The 27,976-nt window shown below is 46.9% G+C and overlaps 1 protein-coding gene and 1 long non-coding RNA gene across 2 annotated transcripts in view; one reads left to right on the top strand and one right to left on the bottom strand.

Moving 5' to 3' along the window:
• Positions 1–808: 808 nt before the first annotated feature.
• On the bottom strand, positions 809–16,871 carry LOC117004243. Its single transcript, XR_004419607.1, has 3 exons — positions 16,280–16,871; positions 3,919–4,081; positions 809–2,356 (listed from the first exon to the last, which is right to left on the bottom strand). It is a non-coding gene; the product is annotated as an uncharacterized LOC117004243 (long non-coding RNA).
• A 124-nt stretch (positions 16,872–16,995) lies between these two features.
• MMP24 (matrix metallopeptidase 24) overlaps positions 16,996–27,976 on the top strand; it is a 45,683-nt gene continuing 34,702 nt past the window's right edge. The window contains exons 1-3 of the mRNA XM_033075057.2: positions 16,996–17,094; positions 18,804–18,952; positions 25,020–25,136. Coding sequence (XP_032930948.1) covers positions 16,996–17,094; positions 18,804–18,952; positions 25,020–25,136 — 365 coding nt within the window. The remainder of the gene's footprint in view (positions 17,095–18,803; positions 18,953–25,019; positions 25,137–27,976) is intronic.

The following is a 27,976-nucleotide window of genomic DNA, read 5'->3' as shown; positions in this document are numbered from 1 at the left end:
CATTTCAAATGAACTTCAGTAATTTCACGACTATAAGGCGCACCCTTTTGACTAAAATTTTGGTCTGAACCCAAAAGGGCACCTTATAGCCTGGTGCGCCTTATATATTGTACAAAGTTGCAAAATTTGCCAACCCGGAAGTGCGAGCTGCAAGCCGAGCCGGGACCCGCAGGAGCTGTGGCCGCGCAGGGGGAGCCAGGAACTGTGGGAGCCGTGGCCGCGTGGGTGGAGCCGGGACCCGCGTGAGATGGGACCCGCAGCAGCTGTGGCCACCAGGAGGGAGCCGGGACCCGCGGGAGCTGCGACGTTCCGGGACCCTGCGCAGCTGCTGGCCGGGGGGAAGTTGAGACCCTGTGCGGCTGCTGCCGGCTGGGTGGAAGCCAGGACCCTGTGTGGCCTCCGGAAGGCAGGGGGAGGCTGTGACCCTGCGCAGCCACTGGCTGGGGAGAAACCAGGACCCTGCGTGGCTGCCGGCTTGCAGGAAGCTGGGACTCGCTGCGGCCGTCAGGCGGGGGAAGCTGAGACTCACGGCTGTGTGGTGGGAGCTGGGAGCCACGAGCCGTGCCAGCAGGCACTGGGGTGCGGGCGGGAGTGCCGAGGCCCGCCCGTGCACAGGGAGGGCGCCTGGGGCTGCATTTAAAGGCTACACCAATCTGTGAAAAATGTTTGCAAATTGAGCACCTGCCAGTAAACCCCGCTATCGTGCAATTCCATTACTAATTTGTTACTTTGCTGCACACAGCACAGCTCCTCACTGCAAAAAAAAAGTGCGCCTTATAGTTTGGTGCACCTTATATATGGAAAATTGCCAACTCCTAGAGGTGCGCCTTATAATCCGGTGCACCTTATAGTCGTGAAATTACTGCAATTTTTTCTTTAGACCTAGGTCTTCTTCTGAGTCTGATAAGGGCAATAGGTAAAGCTTGATACCAATATAAATTAATTTCTTGACCAATTTTAGCTATCTGTTGTTTGATCATATGATTCAGCTTTTCTACTTGAGCACTAGCTTGTGGTCTGTAGGGCGTGTGAAGCTGCCCTTGGATTCCTAATGCTTTGCTAATAGCTTGCACAATTTGTGCACAGAAAGTGATCCTCTGTCAGGGAATATTTCTCTAGGTGCATCAAACCAAGGTGTGATCTCATTCAACAACACTTTTATCACTTCTCTAACTTTATTTTTCCTACAAGGGAACGCTTCTGAGCACCCAGAGAAAGTATCAGTATGTACCAGCAAATATCAAAAAACCCCCTTTCTTGCAAGTTCAGAAAAGTATCTCTGTCATAAGTCTCCAAGGAAAGCTCCTCTGCTAATAACTCCTTGTTCTAGCCTAACTGTTGAATTTGGATTGTTCTTCAATCAAGTCACACATTGTGATGTCCGTTCTTTAAAAATGTCTTGCAAGCCTGGGCCCGCAATTCGTTCTTTTAGGTGTTGGTGTAAGGGTTCTGTTCCTCTTACAAGTCTTACTACGTTCAGATTACACATCACGTCTTATTACATTTCCTGGTATTATTAAATGACCTGTTGTCTAATTGTCCCCAACCATTTTCAAAAAGTTTTCCTCTATTTTTATAAGTCCTTTTATAATCAGAAGGTTGGTTTTTTACAGGCTGCTTAGTTGATACTGCAGTGGGTATTAGAGCTGTTATAAGTGATTAATTTATTTCAGCAGTGATTCCAGCTGCATAATCTGCAAATTTCCTACCTGCTTCTGGGAGGGTCTTACCTTTAGAGTGCCCTCAGCCATGTACAGTTGCCACTTGCATTGAGAGTTCCACTGCCTCAGGGAGCCTGAGGATTTCAGTTGCATATTTGATGATCTTCTTTTGTGCAGTCAGGATTCCTCTTTCCTTCCACATGGCTCCATGGGCATGAACAATTCCCATAAGCATATTTCCCGTCAATCCAAACATTAACTTGCTTTCCTTTTGCCAGTTGTAATGCTTGAGTGAGGGCTCTCAGCTCAGCCTTTTGTGCTCAGGTTCCTGCTGATAATGGGCTTGACTCAATGACCTCCAAGGCTGTAGTCACAGGGTACCCCACCCTTGGCACTCCCTGTCTCACAAACTGCTGCCATCAGTGAACCAGTTAATGGCATCTGGGAGCAGCTGTTCCTTTACATCCATGCGGCTGGAATACACAGTTTCCATGGTCCCTAGGCAGTCGTGTACTACAGGTTCAGTTTTGGACTTCCCTTGCAGGAAAGAGACAGGATTAACAATACTGATTGATACAGCATCCTGGGCCTCGCTCTGCTCCCCAAATACTCTGCAGAGCTGGCCTGGGGTCGTATCATGTAGAACAGATGAGATATCAGAGGCTCTTTATCTCAGGGATGGTTTAATTCTTAGGCTTCCATGTGGGCAGAGCGGGAGAGAAGGAGAGCAGGAGAAAAAGAGAGTAAAGAGAGTAAAGAGGGTAAAGAGGGTAAAGAGGAAGTGCCAAAGGGGGCTCAGGTTTTTCTATGGGTCAAGAAAGGGGGCGGGGATATTGGCTCCTTGCCAATCCCATCACGGGGGTCAGTCCATTGGTCTTGCAGGGGTTACAGGGTTAAAGGGACATACCATTCTTAAAGTAGTAAGGTATAGGGTTACAACAACTGATCACTTGAATTTCAGTATCATCAGGTTCAGCCAAGACTGCTTGGTATTTTAGGAAGCTCAAGGGAGACAGCCAATGGGTCCCTTTCTGATTTAAAACAGGTGACATCTTGTGGGACACTAAGTCATCTTTTGTCCTAGTGTAAACTTCCTTGCTTCTTCAAAGTTCACGATCACTGCTACTACTGCCCTAAGGCAGGCAGGCCAGCCCTTGCTCACAGTATCGAGTTGTTTAGAAAAGTAGCCTACTACTGCCCTTTTGTAAGGCCCCAGGTGCTGTGACAGAACTCCTAAAGCCATTCCCTGTCTCTCATGTGACAATACCCAAAATGGCTTAGTCATGTCAGCAGTCCCAAAGCAGGGCCCTGAGTTCATGCTTCAATTCTTCAAAGGCCCTGTTCACTTCCAGGGTCCATATCATGGTATTTTTAGAGATTTTCACCAATTCATATTGTTGGAGTCAGTGAGTCAGGGGTCTCCCTGAATTCTTTAGAGAGAAATCAGAGTGCAGGGATTGAATTAAAACCTTTGGATGGATTGAAGTATATTAAGCCACTCACACATAAGGTAGAGGTGTAGGTTTAAGTTTTAGGATAAGTATGTGAGTCAGTAAATAAGTTTTAGTATGAGCTCTAGTGTTTTTAGTAAGTGAAAGGTTCAGATGCCAGAGTAGAAGTGCAATTTCTAGTTAAGGTTGAAAAACATACTAGTGTTTTCAGTGGAGGCTCCAGGAATGCAGTTTTAGACATAACAGAGGTACAGTAAGAATATTGCTTACATTTTTGAGATAGAACAAGATAGACCATATGCGTAGTTTATACATAACCTGGCATGCTAAAAAACTAGAATTCTAATAGGTTCAGGAGTAGTGGTCCAAGTTTGTGTCTTAGCTCGTTGGGAAGATTCTATATAAGAGCATGCATTGGAGAGAGCTGGTGCTTTTTGCTATTTGCTTTTTGCCATTGCTTTTACTCTTTTGCCTTTGCTTTGCTTTGCCTGCCATCATCATCAACACTCGAGAAGAAGACAGGAGTTGCCCAGCAACATTGGTCCCAGTGGGACCTCCAGGACCAGCTTCTGCTTCTATCTAAGACTTTATACCAAAACTTAGCATGGACTTTAATGTCTGTGACTGTACCTTTTGAGACAAATGTGCTTTGGCAATAAATAACCTTTTAACAACTATTAGCTGCTTTGCTCATTTTAGAAGACAACCCAAAGAAGTTGGTGCCTAAGAGCACTGGAGCTCTAACCGCACATATAAAGGTTTGACAATCAATAATCCACAGCTCTATATCCACAGTTGGCACCAACCTGTCATTCCAAGGAAAGTGGATTATAGTCCAGGTGTCTGGCAAGATGCTTCCTTCCAGGCAGTTCCCAAGGACCGTGGTCCTCTGGAGACCCCATATCCAAGGTTGGCCACTTGCTGCTGTTCCAGCTGGGCTTTCTGTTGAGGTACTCAATGTGATATACACTATGAAGTAATTCATGTTAATTTGAGATTTATGAGATATAAATAATGTTCATATAAATAAAAAAATAAATTAAAAAACTTTTAATAATGCCAGCCACAGCAAAAAAGTAAGACTGCTTCACAGAATTCCAATGGTGCAACAGTGAACTAAGCCCTGATTAACACACCAATAAGATTTGTTACAGAGATGGCCCAGAAAGCACCCAGAGATAAGCACACGATAAGTGCCCACCGGGATAGCCAGAATCCTCGAAGAAAACTACTTCTCAATACAAGGTCCTGTAAGCCAAAATCGACACTCTCAAGAACAACTACATCTCAATACCTAGTTCCCATAAAGCAGAATCGGCACTCATCAAAGTTCATCGGTGCCCAGGAAGAGCTTTCGTGCAGTCCAACGCAGACAAAGGAGGCTACATAAATATGATAAACTACCACAGGAAAGAAAAACTTCTTGCTCCAAGGCTAGAAAAACTGTATAAAACCAGGACTGACCAAGGCAGCAGTGTGAACACAGGGGAATCCTATGCGACAGAGGTCAGATCAATGCGTGTGTGTTCACCCAACGTCGATCTCTGGCTCGGTGTTGTGTTTTCGGTTGTGACTTTCAAGGACCGTGTTTTAGTCGCAAAAATAAAAATTGTCATTTTAATATTTTAATTCGGCTTGATTTGTTTATTACCTATAACAATGTTGGTGACCCCGACGTGATCCTGATTTTGGGGTTTGGGGGACCCCCCATCCGATCAGGAGGTGCCTCGCTGATTTCAGTGGCCTGATGGAATCAGGAAATTCCTTGGAACCAATCAGGATCCCGAACTGAAAGCCAGAGCCACAATCAAAAAGGGGATGAGACGGGCCCAGAGCTCTTGGATAACCACAGCAACTTTTTTTCACTCATAAAACTCGACGCGCACAAAGAGTCCACGCAGGAAAAGGAACTGTTACATGGTTGAGTAAGGTGTGACTGAGAGCGTGTGTAAGACGTGGTCCTATCACGAAGCAAATTCGGACCCCAAGATCGCAGTTCCACTATCCTGCGACGGATGTGGCTGGTCGCAGGAGAAGCGAATGTGACATGGTAGAACTCTTTCTCATGTGTCAAGCCTAAAACTTGGGAAGTTTTAGGGGTCGTTCACAGAGAAGATCAGAAAAGAAGGCACGTTTCCTGGAATTGAGAACTGGTAAACCTTCCAGATCCAAGGACTAGGTAAGTCCAGGAAAAGAAAAAGAGAGCTCACGACCTTTCGAAAAACCCCACGGAACAGTTCTCTGTGTAAAGCGAGTAGATTGGTAAATTCAAATAAAGAAATTAAGACTCGAGTACGGTACCACTCAGACTTAGAGGATCCTGGCATGAAATCACAGTAAAAATCCAGCCAGCAGCACATGGGCAGGACACAGATGGCGCTCTCTGGCTGGGAGAGGGGTGCTGGCCCGGGCACGGCCCCTCCTCCCGCACCGCTGAAAAGTGGGGCAAGGCGGGGCACGGCTCAGGCAGAGCCCTGGTCAGTAAAGGTGGAGAAAGGCCAGCCCTGGCAGCAATGGACACCGCCCCCGCTGTCTCCAGCACCACCTCGAGGGGTCAGGAAGTAGGGAGATGATAGCTGGTGTGTGCATCCCTCGGCACCACCCCGAGAGCAGGGGCTGCTGGGCAGGGCCTTTTACCAAGAAGGCGGAGAGGGAACCTCCCATAGCGGGAGTGACGCCTCCTCGCCTCCTCCGTTCTCAGGCCCATGAGATACCGTGGCAACCCCAAAGGGCAGGGAGCTGCCTCAGGAGATGATGCAACAGGTCTTGCATAGTGCTTTCTAGGATGGGGACAAATCGAGGTAGACTGTTTGCTACAACAGAGTCAGACAGTTCTTCTTATTCAAATGACTCTGAGGAGGAAGAAGAGGATGATGAAATGGACGAAATTATTGCTGCCTTAAACAAGCGAAGGAGGGGAAGGACAGCAAGAAAAACCCTCAGAGAGTGTAGCCCAATTGCCCACCGTACTAGATCAAAACGGGAGAAAGAAAGAGAACCAATTTTGCAAGCCCCTTAAGACAAGCTGTTGGTAATCAGGGGCCGATATATGTGAAAGTTCCATTCTCCCTTACAGAGTTAGAGCAGTGGAAAGCTACCGTGGGAAAATATAAAGAGAATCCAGATAAAGTGGCAAAATTAGTAGAATAGGCTATTAACTCACAGAACCCTGACTGGGCAGATTTGAACTCTATTTTAGATACATTACTTTATTCCACTGAAAGACAAATGGTTAATAAAGCCATTACAACATCAATGGAGGGGAACATAGCCAGTGGACTACTTCAAGGTATTGTCACTCAGATACTACCCCTTGAGAATCCTAGGTGGGATCCAAATACACCAGAACATATGGCGAGGCTAAAACATTATCAAAGTCTTGTGGTATATGGGTTAAAACATGGTGTAGCTAAAGCTATAAATTGGTCAAAGTTTTATGAAGTAAGACAAAATTATAATGAATCACCCACTGATTTTTTAAACAGGCTAGGAGACATCGCTATCAAGTATACTGATATAGACCCTGCATCAGCTGATGGTAAAGCACATCTGGTTTTGTTGTTTATGGGTCAGGCTTCAAATGATACAGGAAAAGATAAGAGGGAGTCCGAGATATGAACTGCTAGAGAAACTGCTAGAGGTTGCCTGGAAGATGTTTCAAGATAGAGGTCCAACTGAAAGGGTTAAACTCCAACCTAGTAAGAAGGTAACTCAAGAAAAGTCATCCAACAAAGCCTCCCTTACAGAGAAGGACCAGTGTGCACACTGTAAAAAGTGGGGACATTGGAAAAAGGACTGTCCAGTGTTAAAAGAAAAATCCTCAGTTTCCCAAATCCCAGTAGTACAAACCTCAAGTGGCCCAGGCTCTGAGTGATGGTGACTGAGGGCTATTCCCCCAGCAGAGCCTTTGGTTATAACTAAGCTGTGGAAAGATGATACCAAGTTTTTTCGGTAGGTACAGGAACAGCATATTCTGTGTTAAATACCTTAGAAAGGGAACTGAGTCACAATACTATACATGTTGTTGGGGCAACTGGGGTAAGTGAAACGTGGCCTTTCTTCCAACCTTTAAAATTCAAATTGGGGAACGCCTAGCTCCCCAAAACCATTGCTGGGGAGGGACTTGCTCAAAAAATTAGAAGCAGAGATTAAATTCAAAAAAGGAAAGAGTATACAAGCTATAATTCCTGAATCTAAATTTGTCCAAGTTGCTGCACTTTTTATACAGGAAAAATGCAGTGAAATCCCGCTGAAGTGGAAAATGTTGTAAATCAATAGTGTGGGCCAGTGATATATGAGGAAGATCCGAATGGGCAGAACCAGTGAATATTGCACTCAAACCAGGAGCCACACCAGTAAGGCAGAAACAATACCCCATAAAATTAGAAAATCCTAAGGGATTGATACCTATAATTGAAAAATTCCTACAACGTGGTTTGTTAGTGCAATGTGAGTCCAAATTCAACATCCCCATTTTAGCTGTTAAGTAAGCAGACGGTAAGAGTTACAAGACTTAGGAGCAATCAACAAAATTACAGAGGATATACACCCAGTAGTAGCCAATCCCTACACCTTTTTGACCACACTGACAGACGAATTAGGGTGGTTTACCGTTATAGATGTGAAGGATGCCTTTTTCTGCATTCCTGTACACAAAAACAGCCAAGAGCTTTTTGCTTTTGAGTGGGAAAATCCCGAGACATGGAGGAAAAGTCAACTTACTTGGACAGTTTTACCCCAAGGTTTCAAGAATAGCCCAACAATATTTGGAAAGCAGCTAGCAAAGGAATTGGAGGACTGGAAAAGACAGGAACCAGAGGGAGATTTTCCTTCAATATGTGGATGACATCTTGATTGCAGCCAGGACCAGAGATGACTGCATATGTTTCACTGTAAGTTTATTAAACTTCTTGGGGCTTAGTGGGTAGAGAGTCTCTAAAGATAAAGCACAGATTGCTAAAGAAGGAGTAGTCTATTTGGGACTTGAGATCTTCTGTGGACACAGACAGAAGACACACAAAGAATGGAAAGAAGCCGTCTGTCAATTCCCAGAGCCCCATACAGTGAGAGAGATGCAAGCTTTCCTGTGAATGGTAGGTTGTTATCATTTGTGGATAGCAAATTATGGACTTCTAGTAAAACCCCTATATGGGGCGTTAAAAGCAGCCGAGAGAGGAATTATCCCATGGACTGATCACACTAGAGCAGCTTTTAAACAGCTGAAATACTCACTGATGTCAGTTCCAGCACTGGGACTGCCAGACCTAACTAAATCTTTTGAATGTTTTACATATGAGAGACAGAATATGGCTTTGGGGGTACTAGCACAGCATCTCGGGAACCAGCAGAGCGCTGTGGCCTACTTTTCTGAACAGCTAGATAGCATTGCCCAAGGTTGGCCAGAATGCCTAAAGGCCATGGCAGCCACTGCCATCTTGATCCAGGAGGTCCAAAATCTCACCCTTGAGTGACACATTGTGGTGTATGTACCCCATGCAGTAGCAGCTGTCCTTGAGCAAAAGGGGGGACATTGGCTGTCTGGCAATCGGATGCTGAAATACCAGTCACTGCTATTAGAGCAAGATGATTGTTACCCTGAAAACAACTTCTGTTGTTAACCCTGCCATGTTTCTGTCCTCCATCTGTTGTGGGCTGGTGAGGTTTAGAAATTTTTTCCCATTATTATGTTAAGCTACCCAGGGTGGCTCCCCTATTAGCCATTAAGAGCTGAAGACAAAGGAATGGCTGGAGCAGCCTGATGGCTCCATTAGGGAAAGGTGGAGTCCTTCGGCAAGTAGGAGGACACGCAGAGTAGTGAGAACTCTCGCAGCTCGCCGGCGGAGGAGAGAGGTTGTTTCTCCTCCGTGTTTTTCTTCCCTGCTGGACTCGGACAGCAAAAACTCCCTGCTTCTGAGAAACAACGCCGAGAACCCACGGGACGCCCACGGTGAGCAAGTTCTTCCCCTTCTCTCACCTGGGACGGCTGGTGCCGCCTCGCCCCCCTGCTCCTGCAGCAGCCGTGACTGAGAGGCTGCCTGCCCTGCTCCATCTCAACTGCGCGGACGAGGAGGGGGATCGGTGACTGGAAAAAAAGGACTGTTTCGTTCTGTTCTGTCACTGGGTTTTTTTGTTCTCTTTCATATAGCTGATGCTGTTTTTTGTTTGTCTAGTAAATATATCAGTAAAGAACTGTTATTCCCAACCTATACCTTTTTTGCCTGAGAGTTCCTGAATTTCCTTTTCCTGGCAATACTGTCCCCTTAAACCAGGACAGATCTTGGCGCCCGGAACGTGGGGCACGAGGTTAAGGAATAACAGTTCTTCAGTTGCCTGAGATTGTCTTTTTCTGTACTAGAAACATGTGGTCCAGCAACATGTGCTCCAGTTTAATCTGGTTTGGGCTGCACGTGTTCATACATGTATATCTCCCATTTGCAAACCCTTACATAAGCATGGGCCCTGTAATTACGGCTACTGTGACTGTTATCAAACTTGCTTTATGGGTTGATAAGGTGAGGAATTCATGGATTTTTAACTTCCTTTGGACGGCGGGTACATGGATTCAGGGATACCACACACTAAATCCATGTTTTTGGGATTACTTTAACAATGGCACCTACTGTGAGGGAATAACACCAGGGGAAATTTTCTCCCAACCCCTCACCCAAATTTTTGGGTCTACCCCACCAGTTTTTGAAGGGTTCAGATTTCCTCTGAATGCTAATGATATCGTACAGTGGCTGGTGTTACTGATAGGCTTGTCCTATTTAACATTAAGAGATAACGGGGGATTGAGCTAGATAACAACTCTGGTACATACTCCAGGAAATAGGGATGCTGCCCCAGAGCCTGACCCTGCCCCAGAGACTAGGGATGCTGCCACAGAGCCTGACCCTGCCTCAGAGACTAGGGATGCTGCCACAGAGCCTGACCCTGCCCCAGAGACTAGGGATGCTGCCACAGAGCCTGACCCTGCCTCAGAGACTAGGGATGCTGCCACAGAGCCTGACCCTGCCCTAGAGACTAGGGATGCTGCCACAGAGCCTGACCCTGCCCCAGAGACTAGGGATGCTGCCACAGAGCCTGACCCTACCCCAGAGACTAGGGATGCTGCCACAGAGCCTGACCCTGCCCCAGAGACTAGGGATGCTGCCACAGAGCCTGACCCTGCCCCACAGCCCACCTCAGGAAGAAATGAGCCGGAGTGGGTGGGGCTTCTAGTGAAGCAGATGAGTAAGATGAGCCAGATGATGGAGGAGTACCTCTCCCCGGCTGGTGAGAAGCCCTAACTTAAAGGGGGAGAATCCAGTGATGCCGCAGTGGAACCCATAGGTGTTACATCTGCCCAGGGTCCAGCTGAATTGCAAGGGCACTCACAGCCAGCAGCAGTCATCCCTGTAGAAACTAGGAAGTCTAAAATGAAAACAAGGCACCTAGACAAAGAGGACCAGAGAGGAGGGCCCTCACAACCAGCAGGGGAGCCAGAGGTTGAAATCATCACTGAGTCCCTGTCTTATGAAAATCTCCGCAATCTGTGGAAAGATATTGCACGACGGGGCCAGGAGGCTTTGACAACTTGGTTACTTCGGGTCTGGGACCTCATGGATACAGGTGTGCACTTGGATGGTACAGAGGCAAGAAATTTGGGATCCTTGTCCCAGGAATCAGGTGTGGACCAGATATTCGTAAGGGAGCCAGGCCCACTTCCCCTCTGGGAGCGGCTTTTAATGAGTGTAAGAGAGAGGTTTGTCAACAAAGAAAGAATGCAGGAGCACCATAATAGAATGCATTGGAAGACCCTTGAGGAAGGGATCCAACAGCTGAGAGAGGTGGCGGTACTGGAGGTACTCTTTGGGAGGGATGGACAGCATGACAATGAACCTGACAAGGTCAGGTGCACAGGGCACATGCTGTGGAATCTGGTAAACCTGGGGCCATCTCAATACACCACCTTCATTGCAATGATTAATGCTGATGAGCACCGAGAAACAGTGAGCTCTGTTGCTAACAAACTTAGGGATTTCCACAGTATGATGAATGGCGTAGTGCAGGCCCAGGTTTCTTCCGTGGTCCAGGAGGTGAGGGGGATGAGGGAGGAGATGAAGGAGGTTAGGGAGATGAGAGGTGACATAAGTGAGATGAGGGAGGAGATCAGGAAGATCAAGACAGCACCAGTGCGAGCCTCATACCCCAAGGTTACAGTCCAATGCCCCCCAGCTAGTGGAAGAGGGTACACCCCACAAGCTGACCTATGGTTTTTTCTGCGTGACCATGGGGAAGACATGGGAAAATGGGATGGGAAACCCACTTCTGTCTTGGCAGCACGGGTGCGTCAACTCAGGGAGGGAAATGCTAACCGAGGGAGCTACACTAAATTGAAGGTAGCCTCAACCTCCCATGACCAAGGTGCTGGGCATTACAGAAGGGAGGATGATCTGTCAGACCCACTTGAAGGAACCTCCACTATCTATGTTCAGGAAAGGAATAATAGCCAGGGCTAGAGGGGCCCTGCCTCTAGCCAGGGAGAGGTACAGGATAACAGGGTCTATTGGATGGTGTGGGTCCGATGGCCTGGCACATCAGAACCACAAGAATACAGGGTATTAGTTGATACTGGTTCACAATGCACTCTAATACCATCAGAACATGTGCGGGAAGAGCGTGTTTCCATTGTTGGGGTGACGGGGGGATCACAGGAATTGTCTTTGCTGGAAGCTGAGGTGAGCCTGACAGGAGAGGGGTGGCAGAAACATCCGATTGTAACTGGCCCAGAGGCACCGCCCATTCTAGGCATAGATTTTCTCAGGAGTGGCTATTACAAAGACCCAAAGGGATACAGATGGGCTTTTGGAATAGCTGCTGTAGTGGCAGAGGGCATTAAGCAGTTGAACACCTTGCCTGGACTGTCAGAAAGCCCATCTCCAGTGGGACTCCTGAAGGTAGAAGAGCAACAATTGCCAATTGCCACCTCAACAGTGCACCGCCAGCAGTACCAGACGAATCGAGATGCTGTGATCCCCATCCACAAGATGATCTGTGAGGTGGAGAGCCAAGGGGTGGTCAGCAAAACCCACTCACCCTTCAACAGCCCCATCTGGCCCATGTGCAAGTCTGATGGAGAATGGAGATTGACTGTGGACTATCGTGCATTGAACGAAGTGACTCCACCGCTGAGCGCTGCCGTGCCGGACATGCTGGAGCTCCAGTACGAGCTGGAGTCCAAGGCAGCAAGGTGGTATGCCACCATTGACATTGCCAACGCATTTTTCTCCATTTCCCTGGCAGCAGAGTGCAGGCCTCAGTTTGCCTTTACATGGAGGGCGTGCAGTACACCTGTAATCGTCTGCCCCAGGGGTGGAAACACAGCCCCACCATCTGCCATGGACTGATCCAGGCTGCACTGGAGAGGAGTGAAGCTCCAGAACACATGCAATACATCGATGACATCATTGTGTGGGGGAACACGGCAATGGAGGTATTTGAGAAAGGAGAAAAGATCATACAGATTCTGCTGAGAGCCGGCTTTGCCAATAAAAAGAGCAAAGTCAAAGGACCTGCCCGAGAGATCCAGCTCCTGGGAGTAAAATGGCAAGATGGACAGCGCCAGATCCCCACTGAGGTCATCAATAAGATCACTGCAATGTCTCCACCAACCAGCAAGAAGGAAACACAAGCTTTCCTAGGTGCCATAGGCTTTTGGAGAATGCACATTCCTGAGTACAGCCAAATTGTGAGCCCTCTCTACCTGGTCACCCGTAAGAAGAACGATTTCCACTGGGGTGCTGAGCAGCAGCAAGCCTTTGCCCAGATCAAGCAGGAGATCGCTCATGCAGTGGCCCTTGGCCCAGTCAGGACGGGACCAGAGGTGAAGAATGTGCTTTATTCTGCAGCTGGGAACCACGGCTTGTCCTGGAGCCTTTGGCAGAAGGTACCTGGGAAGACTCGAGGTCGACCTCCGGGATTCTGGAGCCGGAGCTACAGAGGGTCTGAAGCCAATTACACTCCCACAGAGAAGGAGCTCTTGGCTGCCTATGAAGGAGTCCAAGCTGCCTCAGAGGTGATTGGGACAGAAGCACAACTCCTCCTGGCACCTCAACTACCAGTGATGGGGTGGGTTTTTGTTTGTCTAGTAAATATATCAGTAAAGAACTGTTATTCCCAACCTATGCCTTTTTTGCCTGAGAGTTCCTGAATTTCCTTTTCCTGGCAATACTGTCCCCTTAAACCACGACACCATCTTAACTGACAATGAGCCAGAGCATGACTGCTTGCAGATAATTGAAGAGGTCTATTCCAGCCGACCAGATCTGAAAGATGTGCCCATGGAGAATCCGGATTGGGAGCTCTTTACTGATGGAAGCAGCTTCATGAAAAATGGCAAAAGAATGACAGGCTATGCAGTGACTACACAGGACAAGGTGATCAAGGCAAAAGCCCTGTCAGCAGACGTGTCATCACAAAAAGCTGAACTGATTGCACTAACGAGAGCCCTAGACCTGAGTGAGGGGAAAAAGGTAAATACATGGACTGACTCTACATATGCATTTAGTGTTGTTTGTGCCCATGGAGCCATCTGGAAGAAGAGAGGACTCTTGAATGCTCAAGGTAAACAAATCATCATGCTGAGCAAATACTTTTCCTCTTAGAGAGCATTAAAAAACCCGCAGAAGTAGCTATCATGCATTGTAGAGGTCACCAAAAAAGGAAAACTGTTCCAGAATTGGGAAATTGTTTTGCTGATAAAACAGCAAGAAGGATTGCAGAAAAAGGTATTTTTGCAGTAATTCCACAAAAAGAGATTGATTTGTTGGGGTACACCCCAAAATATGACCAGGCAGACCACAAACTAATAAAATTTCTTAAAGTTGAAATCACAGAAGGTGGGTTGGCTGTTACACCGACAAACCAGGTGGTAGTCCCGCTCCTAATCCTTTGGGAATTAGTTCAAAGAGAACACAAAACCACACATTTCGTGGTTGAAAACCTTTTGAAACACCTAAGAGGGGTAGTAATAGGAAAGGGAATGACTGATATTATACAATCAGTAGTAAGTAAATGTGAAATTTGCTGTGAAAACAACCCTGACACAAGAAAGAGAATTATGTTAGGAGTAACAAAGGCAGGAGATCTTCCTAGGGATTACTGGCAAATAGATTTTGTGGAGTTACCATGCAAAGAGGGACAGCAGTACATACTGGTATTAGTTGACACCTTCAGTGGATGGCTGGAAGCTTACCCCTGTCGTATTAAGACAGCCAAGGAGGTGGTGAAAGTTTTGCTTAACCACATAATTCCAAGGTTCGGGGTTCCCTTGGGAATATCATCAGATAGGGGACCACACTTTGTTGCTACAGTGGTTAAAGATGTTAGCTGGATTTTGGGAATTACTTGGGATCTGCACACACCTTATAAACCCCAGGCGAGTGGTAAAGTTGAATGTATGAATGGGACTCTCAAAAGATAAATTAGTAAAATTTGTCAGGAGACATCCATGATGTGGGTTCAGGCCTTACCTATAGCTTTACTGAGAATTGGCATCCAACCGAGGTAGAGGGATAACATCAGTCCCTACAAAATACTGTATGGCAGACCTGTCAAATTCCACACATTCCAGGTGAAATTCACATGAAGGGAAAATGTGATTTGCAGCATTATTTAATGGTTTTAAGTTCCACTTTACAGAAGCGCCAGAGTTACATCGTGCTATTAAGACCCGTAGGACTGGACACACCTACACATCTGTCCCAGCCTGAAGACTGGGCCTATGTGAAGTGGTAGAACAGCGATCCTCTGCAAGCCAAGTGGAAAGGACCATTTAAAGTCCTGCTGACAACCTTCACTGCAAAGTTGCTGGCAGAGAACCCTGGATTCACTACTCCAGAATTAAGAAAGGTTCTCTCCTGAAAAACTGTAACAACAAAGACTGATGTAAATGATAGCATTTCAAGTGCTTCATCTTCTGTATTTAATTGCTATTCGTCTTAATATTTGATTGTGTAAGATATTACTCTTATTAGATGTTTATTGTTATTAGGTTTATGTTCATTAGTATGTATTTACTATTAGACACTTATCTAATGTTAGATATTTATTATTATTAGACACTTATTGGTCATTAAGTACTTGTTGTCAGTAAAATTTAGAATAGAGACTTGACAAGGTAGGGGCCTTGTCAAGCCTCTAAAGGGGGGAATTGATGCCTTAAGTTCTGAATTTTCTGTTCTGCTTGGGTGTGCTTTTCTGTTGTGCTTAGGGTGATGAAGACAAAATAGTCTGATTCCAGCTATGGACTCAAGGACAATGTCTTCAAACTTCAGGCCCTAAGCATAAACAATGTGAAAAGAGGAGGGCGGGCCAGCAAGCAAGCAAGGAGGATGAAACTTCACAATTTGAGACTATGAATTGGATGGCTGACTCCTGTATGCAAATGGACTAAAATCTATAAATGTGTGAGATGTTGTGACCAAGCCCTCTTTTGCTTCCATCTTGGAGCCATCCAGGCAGGAGCCATGACTGTGGCACGGTTCTGTCAGGGTGTGGCCTTTCAATAAATATCCATTTTATTTCCCTTAACTCTGTGTAGCCTCTGTTCCAGCTCCTCTAGGCATCACTGAGGGCTTCCCCCAGGGCTGCCTGACACCTAAGGGTGCTGCTGCACAGTCTTTCCTTGCTGATATGAAACGAGTTACAGTCACACCCCCAGGAAGGTTTACCCATACCTCTGTTCTCTCATTTTGAACACAAAGACCAGTTCATCCTTGTAGTGCATTAGGGTCACAGTAAGGATTCTGTGAATGATCTGATAGTTCCATGTCAGATGGCATTGACTGTGCCGTTGAGAGCATGGGGATGTCCCTGGAGAGAAACGCACTGAAGTTTACAGAGAACTGCAGGAGCTCAGTGAGAGTGGGAGGAAGGTGGTCTCTACCCAAAGTCCTGGCAGGGGCTGATGGTCAGAGGGGACAGAGGAACAGAGCACTTCCTGCTTCCATCCTCACAGCCCCTCTGGTTACACAGTGTGCCCCAAATGGAGCCTGGGTTTGTCATTCCCATCCAGGATAGGACGTGGAAAAAAGAAGAAAATTCAGAGCAGAACCCAGAGTGAACTTGCAGGACTGAAGCAGTAGAGCGAACGACTTATAGCTGCTGGCATTTTCCAGTGCTTACCTGGCTGAGAAGAGGCTCCAAGGTGCCAAGCTACTCAGGGGCAGAAGTGGCTGCCTGCAATGAGCAATACCCTCCCTGCAAACAGTCCGAATTGCCGGGGAACAGCAGGAAGCTATAATTTGGCCTGGCAAGAGGGAAAGGCTCCTGCAGCCTGTGAAAGATGGGGCTGGCTGTGCAGGTGTCGGAGGGTGTCCTGCTGATCCTGATGTCCTGCGAAATGGGGTGCAATGGGAAGGAGAGACTGGTGAAACCCATGGCTGAGCTTGATCCGCAATCCGGTACCTCTGATACATAGCAGTTCATCTGGGAAGGCACTCCACAACCTAGAGCTAGTAAATTTGTTTACGACATAGCCCTGAGGAATGTCCCTGCTGACTGCTCCTTCTGCTGTCCTGCTGTCGGCTACCGGCAGCTGGCATCACATTCCCTCCGGAGATGGTCATCCTGAAGAACAGCATTTCTTAAGAAAACTTTGCATATTCTACCCTTTGCAACACGCCGGCCGGTCACGGCGACCCGCGGCCACACTCCCCGAGGGAGTGCCCCGGGCCGGCCTGCAGAGGAAGCGGCGGATTTCGCTGCCCGCCTTCCCTTTCCCTTTCCTCTTTTCCCGGTCCCCTTCCTCTTCCGGGCAGCCGCGCAGCCGCAGCCGCGGCGTCGGGACCGGAACGCTCGCAGCCCCGCCGGTGCCGAGCCTGCCGGGCCCCGCCGGGGCCATGGCGCTCTGCCCGCGCCGGGCGCTGGGCGCGGCGGGGCCGCTGCTGCCGCTGCTCTGCGCGCTGCTCCGCGCCGCTGCCGACACCAGCACCGGCCGGGTAGGTCCGCGAGCGGGGCCGGGCGGGGCCGCGGCTGCCACCGGCGTCCCGGGATCGCGACGTGCGCTGGGTGTCTCGGGGTGGGCCGGAAAACCGGGTGGGCAGTGGTTCCTCTGCCTCCTCCGGCAGAAGCCTTCCATCATCTCCCGCAGGGCCGGGCTGAGCTCAGATATGCAGGCATAGCTCCTCCGCCCGCGCCTCGGCGGTGAAGCAGCCTGCCCCTCCTGTATGATCATAAGCATCAGTCTCCGAGGGCAGCTTGTCGGAGTGTCCGTGTGGCCGTGGTGTCGTGCCCCGTTCCCGCTGCCGCTTCCGAGTGCGGCCGGGAAGGAAGGGGGTACGCGAGGGCGTACCGAGCTGTTTTGGTTATTACTGTGCTCTGCCCTCGCTGCTCGATGGCAGCTAATGTTGGTTATAACGGAGCGTCCCAGCATTGTTGGGCTTGTCAGGGACCTAGGCTTCTGGCATCTTTTTGTTGCGACAAAGTAGCGGGGATTGTTTTCCCACTTGTGCTTCTCCTGGCTTGAATCCCTTTCCTCTTGCTGTGCTGTGTTGAGAACAAGCATCTTCTCTCCCCCTTCCCTGAGTGATCATGCTGTCAGTGGGAGAACAAGTCATGCAGATGATTTATCAGTGCTTATATGGTGAGGACTGTCCTGTGGGTCAGATGGATTGGGAAAGAGCTTATGGGATACATGTTGGTCTCATAATAATCCTGGTCTAAGAATTGAATCAACAAGAAGAGTGAAACACTAGGGTATATGCATAAAAAGCTATGGGAAAAAGTTTATGAAAACAAGTTTTTTTTCTATTATTATTACTTAATATTCTGGTTTCTCCTCATGTCAAAGTGAGAGAGGGGAAGAGAAGAGAGGAAAAAAAAATCTTGAATAATTGTATATTTTTGAAAATGCTGTCCTTAGCATTTTGACAAGTTTAATATGCAGTTTTATCTAAGGCTGCATTTTAGGGTGGAGGCAGGGAAAAGGGACAAAACTCCTTGAGGAGAGTTGGCTATTTTCCTGTTCTGACAGTTTGCTGGTATTAGCTGTTGGTTGAGGAAACACCCACCTAATCAGGGTCTTCAGATTTTCTGAGTGTGGTTTTTTTGGTTGTTCAATTTTCTTTATGTGTTTTCAGTTCTTTGCGGGTTTTGTTGTTTGTTTGTTTGTTTGGTTGGTTTGGTTTATTTGTGTTTTTTTTAGAATTATTCCTCTACTCATTGCAAGTGCAAAGCTGAACTTGTGTTTTCAGGGATTTCTCAGGGCTGTTAAGCTGTTTTCTTGGAATTATGGTCCAGAAACAGCAGTGGGTAGTGGGCAGTGGGATCTTGGGAGCTTGCTGCTGTGGGACTAAGGAGTCTCATGATGGTGAGGGGACAGGGTGCCCAGGAAATTCCTGGAACAAGAACAAATCTTGGGTATTTCTGGTGCTCCAAAGACCTAAGTCTGCCCCAGTTGCTCAGTAGGGATGATCCTCATTTTTAAGTGGCAGGTCTGCCTTGTCATGTCAGGACAGGTGATATTAAGCTGAGTCTTCAGCCTTTCTTAGGATTAAGCTGATATTAACAAACCTAACAAAAAAAAAAAAAAAGAGAGATGGCTGAATTTGTTGGGCTAGTTTGTCACTTCTTCTTTTGAGGAAATGTTCTGAACTGTTATGTTGAAAACTTACTGTGGCATCTTACCCTCTGTTTCTTTCTTTTTCAGGGTTGGTTAAAAACTTATGGCTACTTACTTCCATCTGACAGCCAAATGTCTCCCTTTCAGTCAGGAAAAGCTGTGCAGTCTGCAGTTGCCACTATGCAACAGTTTTATGGAATCCCAGTAACAGGAGTTTTGGACCAGACAACTATTGAGTAAGATTAATATAGGCTACTTTTATATTTCTCTTTCTTAATGCATTGTCATATTTCCTGGGTAATTATTCCACGTGCAAGAAGTCCTCAAAAGGGGTAGATTTGCCTGACTGACTGTACCAGAGAAGTCTTGATTATGAAGAGGTGTCTAACAAAAACCTGTGGACAATTCCACTTTTCTTTTTGCCAACAGTATTTTTTGTGAGTATGAGGAGAAGCTCTTGTTGCTGTTGTCCTTTGAGGACAGATCCCCATTGCTGATGTACAATCAAAAGAGTGAATCCTGTGAGCTTCTGAAAGTGGAAGACATCAAGGGTTTAATTTATTTCCATCTCTATCTGAATTTAGATTAAAATTCTAGCTCCAGAAATTGCTTCTAATCTATTTCTTAATTACTGGATTTATATATTTCCATAGATGCTGTTTTGTGGAGATCCACAGTTTGAACTGAAGTGAGTTGTTATAGTCTGATGACAGTAGTCAAGACTACTTAGCTGCCCATAGTTGCCATTTGTTGGACATTGGATGTTCTCTGCTGTATGTTGACCATGTGTTGTTGTTTGTGATTGGAGTTTTGATAGCTCAGAAGCATTGATGTAAATCACTGGGTCTGGAGGGACTTTGTTTTTTAACCTTCTCTTCAATGTGGGCTGCAAAGGGTGGTGTGGAAGTGGCTGCTTGTCTGGTTGTGTAGTGGCTGGATCCATCTGCTGTTGGTCTGGAGAGCATCTGCTAACTAAAGCAGAATACAGAGAAAAGGTCTTCCTAAGGCTTTCTGGGGAAAAAAAGCATCTCATGTTGAGCAGAAAGAGAAAGCCCAATGGAACATGCTTAGGCCCTGCCTGGTTGTCCCTTGCCCTTGCTACATTAGCAGACCCTTTCAGAGCATGGTCTGCATGGCTCTTCATCTCTCCTTGTAAGGCACACTGCTGGCAAAAAGGACATGGTAGCACAAAAGAAAGGGCCACAAAGTAACCAAATAATGTAAAGAACAAAGAGTTTGGTTTTATGCCTTCCAGACTGCAAGAAGAGGGAGAAATAGAAGAAATTAGTGTATTGGACAGGAGGGGATCATCCTGGGCTGGGACTGCCTCTCCAGTGAACATAACATTCTCTCCTTTAGCTCACAGGAAGAGCCCCTTGTTCTCCATTGAGGGACAGAGAAAATCCTGATTGCTTTTCAAATGAGTTGAAAACAAAATGTTTTTTAAAGGTGGGGGTGGATTTTCCATCTGTGATCTCTCTGCCATTAATGACATGGCTTGTAGGTGAATGCCGAAATGGAGCCATCAAGCAAGGCTTTGTGTGTGCAGTTGGTGTGTAGAAGCTTTGTTTTGGGATGGTGATGATTTGGAAGGGGATAGGGAAAGAAGAGACTGTGATATTGGGGTACTAGTTTGGGAATGAAAGTTAAGGAGCTGCTTCTGCTGCCTAGTGGGTGACAAGAAAAGGGAGCAAACTGCATGTGGGAGTCCCTGCTTTAGTAAGGAAAAGTTTTTCTGAAGGAAAGGAAGGTGTGGCCCACATTTTAGTGAGTTTGTATTTATGGGCAGGGCTTGATCAGTGCATGAATGAGTGAAAAATCTGGATCGTTCCCTCTGCTGATACTCAAGTCTCCAAAAGCTTGAGACCTCAGCTGCAGCCAAACACTGGTGTGCTTCAGAGGCATGTTGAGTTGCTCTGCCTCCATCTGTCCTGAGTCACTGGGTCCATATGTTGTATGGCAGGGTGGAATTTGCCTAAAATTTACATGAACAGAAAAAGAGGTCCAGATTGCTGTTAGCAGTGAGCCTGTGGTTTGAGCTGGAGGGGCTTCTGCTTGGGCTGTGTTGGGCTGTCACTTCCTCAGACATGGTTCTGGAAGCTGAGCAGAAGGAAGAGAGCTGGCACGGCACGTTGCCTCCAAGGGCTCCGAATTACTCAAGCATTTACTAAACCGTTGTTTCAGTCTGTGTTAGGAGTTTCAAGATTGCAGTTAGGAATTTTTCTGTCACTTCCGTCAGTGCCACAAGTTCTGTCTCTTTAAAGTGACTTTAAGAGTCAGTGTTATTTACACTTACTATGGAAGCCTAAAGTTTCTCATCTGCTTTCCCACATACCCTCAAACCTGGAGCTTGTTTGGTACCCAAGCATGTGGAAGACACCATGCAGGTGCTGCTAGTGGTAGATGCAAAGAAACCCCACCGCTGGTGATGCTTTTTGGTACCGAAAAGGAAGGTTGGGAGGGGTCCATTCAGCAGAGGATATGCAGTTTCCTGTAAAGAGAGCGGGGAGAATACATTAAACAGTCTCCTCTGACCCTGCAACTGATGATGCCTCAGCAAATTTTGTGTCTGCCTGCAGCTGGTTTTGCTGAGCAGCTGGGCAAGGATTGGAGCATGCTGGAGAGAAGGCATGCTAGTGCTGAACTGAAGTGGTGATTTGTCTTTGTCATGGTCAATCACATGGCCTTAGAAGGAACCAAGAAATTATCTTACTTGTGTTGGAAGTGTCTTGTGCTCTGTCTTGAGCCTTTTGTACAGGTCTCTTACCTTGGGGTACACCACAGCTGTTTAAAGATACCACTGCCACTAACTCAAGAGCAGGGTATTGAGTTCCCTCTCTTTAGGAGAGTCTTGTGAAGGGCCTAGAGCCTGAGCTGGGAAAAGCAACTGTATCTGGACAAGAACTGGATGTCACTGCTTTTGGAAATTGCTTCTTTTCTGATGCCAAGCAGCTGGAGGACTGCAATAGCCTGCGCCTCAAGAGTGCCAAGTATAAATTTTGATGATCCAGTGTTACTGGTGTTCTCATTAAAAAATTAAAGAGGGGGAAATCAACCATAGATATCTGAATCTTGCTTCAAGTAATTGTCTTTTGTTGTTTCTGATGTGATGATTTTCCCTGGAACACAGGGATTTTCCAGACTGCTCAGTAGAGAATAACTGTCATAAAGCTCAGCTACCGATGATTAACAGCAGCAAGCTACAGCTTTATGGATATTTTACCACAGACCTGCCCTGCTGAGAGGAAGAGAGATGGCTGGATTTGTACCCTGGTCCCTGTGATTAGACCAGGACCCTTACTTCCCAGGGTCTGGGAATCAGGGAACTGATCCAGATAAACATTCTCAGCTTGACATTACCTCAGGCTGGCAACAGCTCCGGTACTGCAGAACTCCAGCCAGGTAGCTGCGCTCTGTTACTTGGCTTCAGACAGGCAGTAGATGAACTCTGGAACAAACTGTGATAGAATATGGGGGTTCAGACAGGCCTAAGTGAAGAGTTTAAAAACTATGTAAAGAGGGGTTAGGGGCTATGGGCAGCCTGAGTCTCAGGAGCTCTGCCTTGGGAGTTTGGCTCAAGAAGTTCTTGAAGGCTGTCAGTACTGCATCTTTCTCTGGAACATCCCCATGCCTTTGTGCCTGTGCCTGGAGCTAGCAAAGGGGCAGGGAATTCGACTGTTGGAGGGAATTCTCTTTCTGTGGGATCTCTGTACAGTTCTGGCTTTAATAACAATGGGCTGAGCTGTGTGGGGGTGAATTCCTGTGGCCAGCTGGGCATAGGGCAAGTGTTGTGAACTTAGCAAGGTGTTCTTACAGAAAACAGATGCTGAGGTGTGAGGTCCTGCTAGTGTGTCAGCTCTGCCCTGGACAAGCCCCAGTGACTTCTCCACACATGCATGCTGGTTTGGTAGTACCACTGTTAATTTTTTGTCTTCTAGATGATGCTACTAAGGATAAAACAGAAGGTCATTTTCTGACTGCAGTCAGGAGGGCTTGATGATGATGTTCAGAGTACTGGAATTGCCATGAAGCTCAAGAGGTGAAAACATGATTCACAATATGGCTTGTGTAAGGTTGTGAGGAAAACATTGTATTGTAACATGAATGGAACTAAAAAAAGTCCTGAAAAGTCAGGAAATATCTCAGAGAGTACAGGTGACAGTAAGCTTGAGGTCTCTCTAAGAAAGTGCTAGAGGCAATGCAAAAGAGCACAAATAAAGGACACTTGGAAAAACACAGTGTGTTCAGGTTGAATTGATATTTCTAAAAGCAAATCTTAGATGTACTGCTTTTCTTTGAAGGTGGCAGCAGTTGTGTGGGCAAGACAGATCAAATTTCCACAGGTTGCCTGGATTTCTGAAGGATGCACAGTGCTGACAAATGTGAGGTGATGTAAATGGGGAAGATCTGTGTTGGCTCTGTATACACAGCTTGGGTTCTTGTCAGGTAGAGTGCAATGTGTATAACAGATCTAATTTGCTCTGTTGTTGGTGGGGAGATGATGACAAATGACTGCACTGAAATTTATAAGAAGCAACCAGAATCACATATAGGAAGTGGAATCAGGAAAGGGCTGCATGGCTGCCTAAATTTGGAGCAGGTGTTTGTGTTTTGAAAGAATTTTCTGGTGAGGCACAGTGTCTGTCTGTCTGGTTGGTTTTAATTTGAAAGGTGTCCTGGCAAAAAGTCTTGCAAATGATCTGCTGGTGATGGGAGACTCTCCCTTCCTGAGGGTCTGGGCTTATATTTTTTGGTTAATAACATGTTCATTGTTTAGGCACAAGTGGGAACTACTTGCCACTGACTGGCTGCGGTTGGTGGAGGAATGTCTACATTTTGAAGGCCAAAAGTTGTCCCCTGGATGGCCAAGGATGTGGGAGAATCTTTACTGAGGAGGGGAAGAGAATTTGGTGTCCTGTGAGAAATGGGCCAGGACTGGCTAGAATGCTGTTCTTGTGTTTAAAGAGGCAGTGACGTGTCCTGCAAAGTGTTCTTAAGGGCTCTGTGCCACTTGCCTTTGCCATCAGAGTGAGTGGATCAAGTGCATTAAATGCCTGAAGAATTCCAGTGGCTGAGGCAGTGCCAGTCTGCTTTGGGGGAGGCTGTGGTCAGAGACTGCTTGCCTTATTCCTGGGCTCTACTCTTCTGTCCTGCAAAATCTTAAAGGATGTGACTGGGGACTTGTGGAGACCAGTACCTGTAGTTCCTCAGTCTCTGTCTTTGTCTCTTTCTTCCCCAGCTTCCACATGCAGTGATGGGCAGATTTTTTTCCTCCATAAGCCGCTTCTGGCTTCTCTGGAACATGCCCAAATGAGCACGTTTATTTTGAGGAGCTTTCTATTTCTCATTGACTCTCTTGTCAGAGAATCATTGAGGTTGGAAGGAACATCTTGAGTTCATCTACTCCAACCCTCTGTTAAAACAGGGACATCTAGAGCAGGTTGCTCAGGACCATTTCCAGTTGGGTTTTGAGTATCTCCAAAGATAAAGATTCTGATTCCTACCTCTCTGGGCAACCTCTGCCAGTGTTTGACCACCCCCAAGTTGCTGTAAGAAAGAAACAAAAGATCTGTCAGGGCTGGACGTCAAGAAGGTAGGGAATGAGAGTGGACTTCTCTGATAATACTGCCTGGATCCCCTTGCAAGGGACAGCATCCTTTGTTCTTCCAGTTCACTTGGCAATAGAAACTTGAGTTTCCTGCATCATGAGTGACATCAAGAGTCAGGGATTATGGGGAGAACCTAATGGAATTTGGTGTTTGTGACCCAGAGACTGGAGGGATCTGTTTTGGTCATTCCAGAGGAAATCCTAAGTTATTATCTGGGAGGGTTGTGTTTGCACTTGTTCAGTTTTACTTAATGAGGTATGAAATGGATTTTTTTTTCAGTGGCACAGGACCACTTTACCAAATGTAGGATCCAGTAGGTAATTGCTGAAGTGATAGGGCACACCCACCTGTGATTTTGATTTGGGTCCTTTGTAGCATTATCATCATTAAGCTCTTGTCAAGCATAGGGACTACCTGATCTGGAATCTGTGTTTCCACAAGGAAAAATGAAGCAGTTTTGGTGTGCTGAAGTGTGTGGATTGACAGCAGAGGTGGACAGCCCTGTGCAGAGGATAAACCTCCCAGAAGGAGGACTAAACCCTTCTTGGGGTCAGCACTGGCCATATCTCAGAGGTCTTCCATTTACCCCCTAGGTTCTTTGGAATCTCGTGTTCAAACTCTTTCTGTAACTTTTTTTTTGTTGTTTTCTTTGGTTTTTTTGGTTTTTTTTCTTTTTTTCCCCTGTCACTTGCAGGTGGATGAAGAAACCTCGATGTGGAGTTCCAGATCATCCCCACCTACGTCGCAGCCGGAGGAAAAAGCGGTATGCACTCACTGGCCAGAAGTGGAGACAGAAGCACATAACCTACAGGTACAGTCCGCTCTCTCCCCCTTTCTGATGGGAAAAAAGTGGTCTGTACTAGTTTGGCATGCAGAATTTGTAAGTACTTTTACACTGAAACTGGATGCTTCCTGTAATGTCTAATCCAGGCTTTCATTCTCAGAATGAGGCGGAGGAGAATGCTGTCAGAGCACTGAAGAGTGTGTTATCAGTTACAAAATAACTGATCAGTAAAGGCACCTAAACTACAGCCATCAGTTGTGTAATTTTGGCAGAAAAATCTTAGTAAATGGCCCTTTTTTTTCTGTTAGAAATCTAAAGCTCTAGCCTTTAGATTGTGTGCCACCTTTAACAAGTCATTAAAGCAGAAGGAACATCACTGTTTGGGGACTGAGATGCTGTTTCCTTCTACTGATTTGCAACAATTACAGTAATTTCACGCCTATAAGGCACACCCATTTGATTAAAATTTTGGTCTGAACCCGGAAGTGCACCTTGTAATCCGGTGCACCTTATATATGGACAAAGTTCAGAAATTTGCCAACCCCGAGTCATGGCAGCCCTGCGCCACAGGAGCCCCGTGCTGTGGGAGCCCCATGCTGCGGCACCCCTGGCACTGCAGGAGCCCCGTGCCATGACAGCCCCGGGCACGGGGCTCCCGTGGTGCCGGGGCTGCCGCGGCTCGGGGCGGCCGTGGCTCCCACTTGTGAGCTGTCTCGGGGTGGCCGCAGCTCCTGCGGCATGGGGCTCCTGCAGCACCGGGGGTGCCGCGGCATGGGGCTCCCAGAGTGCCGGGGCAGCACAGGGCTGCCGGAGCGTCAGGGCAGCATGGGGCTCCCACAGCGCTGGGGCTGCCGTGGCACCGGGCTCCCACAGCACCGCAGCACAGGACTCCCCCGCCACCACGACAGGAGCCGCGGCCACCCTGAGCCAACCCGGAAGTGCAAGCCGCAAGCAGGGAAGGGCGCCTGGGGCTGCGTTTAAAGGCTACACCAATCTGTGAAAAACGTTTGCAAATTGAGCACCTACCGGTAAACCCCGTGATTCCGTTACTAATTCATTACTTAGTTGCGTGCGGATCCTCACTGCAAAAAAAAAAAGAGCACCTTATAATCTGGTGCACCATATATATGGACAAAGTTTGGAAATTTGCCGCACCTTATAATCCGGTGCGGCTTATAGTAATGAAATTACTGTATTTTTGCAGAGGTTTTACTTCTGCTCTTGAAGTAGAGCCCTTGCTTTTATCCGGACTTAGGCCAGCTAGGGTGAGCTACAGGTGTCAAGAGAGTGTTGCAGAGGGGCAGTTGTTTCCCAGAGACATATTCTGATTCAATCAGGCTGTGAGTTTCTGAAAGACAATTGCTGAAAGATGGCCGATGGAGGTTTCTGGCAATAGGAATGTCACTTCAAATTAAAATTAATACACCCTCGAGTTGAAATTAACAACCTTTTAAATTTTTGGAGGGGGAAAGGAGATTGCAAAGGCGTGAGAATTAGAGATGCAGTTAAGAAGATCTGGACAATACTAAGACAGAAAGTCTGCAGTGAAGAGGTAGGAATGTGAGTGACCAGCATGAGGGAAGTGCCAGAATGTGTAGAAAAGGACATGATGGTGTGAGGGGAAAGAGGATCAGGGACTGGGGCCCTCTGTCACTTCTGCCAGGAATTCTGAGAAAGGAGGAGCATGCTTCGAGTGACAGTGAAGGACTACAGAGACTGGGAGGAGGGACTTGTTCTGGAGACTAGTTCAAAGCTTCTGCCAGTAATCATTATCTTAACTCAGATTGTAAAGGGACACATTCAGTATGCCAAGGTCTGAGAATCAGATCCTTCTTCTGCCCTTTTCTGGACCCTAAGGGAAAATGGTATGGAATCATATAAATAAAATGTGTCTTAAGCATATGCATAAGCAAGAGAAACAGATTGGCAGATGGCTGCCCTTGTCAAACAAGTAGGTGTTTAGCTTTCCAATTTCAGTATTTGTCAGTGTGCCTTCAAGTGATGGGTGTCTTGATTCACCACTGAATATGTTACAGTGTTTTTATATCAAATTGAACCAGCATCATTAAAGACTGAAAATTGTTCCCATGACATAGATACTTCATATTCCCCAAGTCAAGTTTAATACATCATGAGGCTATTACATGCACACACACAAAATACCTCATGAATAGCATTTTTAACAGCTGGTTTAGAATTATGGGACATTTCTATGCAGTTAAATGCCCCTTACTCTTCCCAAACTCTGTATCTTTAGCTGTCATGGACTGGGCTGCACAAAACTGACAGATTCATCACTGTTATGAGTTCTAAAATATTTTAAGTAATTTGGAGAATGAAGCAGGTCATATAAGTAAGGTTGGTAGTTTACTGGAAGTTTGTTTCTCAAAACAAATTTTAGTGGTCGAGTGTTTTCATGTAGTAGATTCCATCTTAGCATAACCTCAGACAAAATCTGAAGTACAGTAATTTCATAATTATAAGCCGCACTTGATTGTAAGCCGCACGTCCAGGTGTCGCCAACGTTTCGTTCATTGTCCGTATATAAGCTGCACCAGATTGTAAGCTGGACTTTCATTTGCAATGACGTAACCAATTTGTAGCAATCACACAATCGCGGGTTTTACTGGCGGGTGCTCAATTCGGGAGCTCTGCTCCCCCTATGGTGCCAGTGGGAACCCCTGCCTTCCCCTCCACCGCAGGGCCGGTGGGACAGAGCCCCCTGCCTCCCCTCCACGCTGCTGACGGGAACCCGCCTTCCCCTGCCACGCAACAGAGTAACCAATTTGTAACAATCGCACCATCCCGGGTTTTACTGGTAGGTGCTCGGCTCGGCACTGTGGTTCGCACTTCCAGGTTGGGAAATT

This window comes from Catharus ustulatus, chromosome 17, assembly GCF_009819885.2.
Source record: "Catharus ustulatus isolate bCatUst1 chromosome 17, bCatUst1.pri.v2, whole genome shotgun sequence".
Classification (NCBI taxonomy): domain Eukaryota; kingdom Metazoa; phylum Chordata; class Aves; order Passeriformes; family Turdidae; genus Catharus; species Catharus ustulatus.
This window is presented reverse-complemented; position numbering and strand designations above follow the sequence as displayed.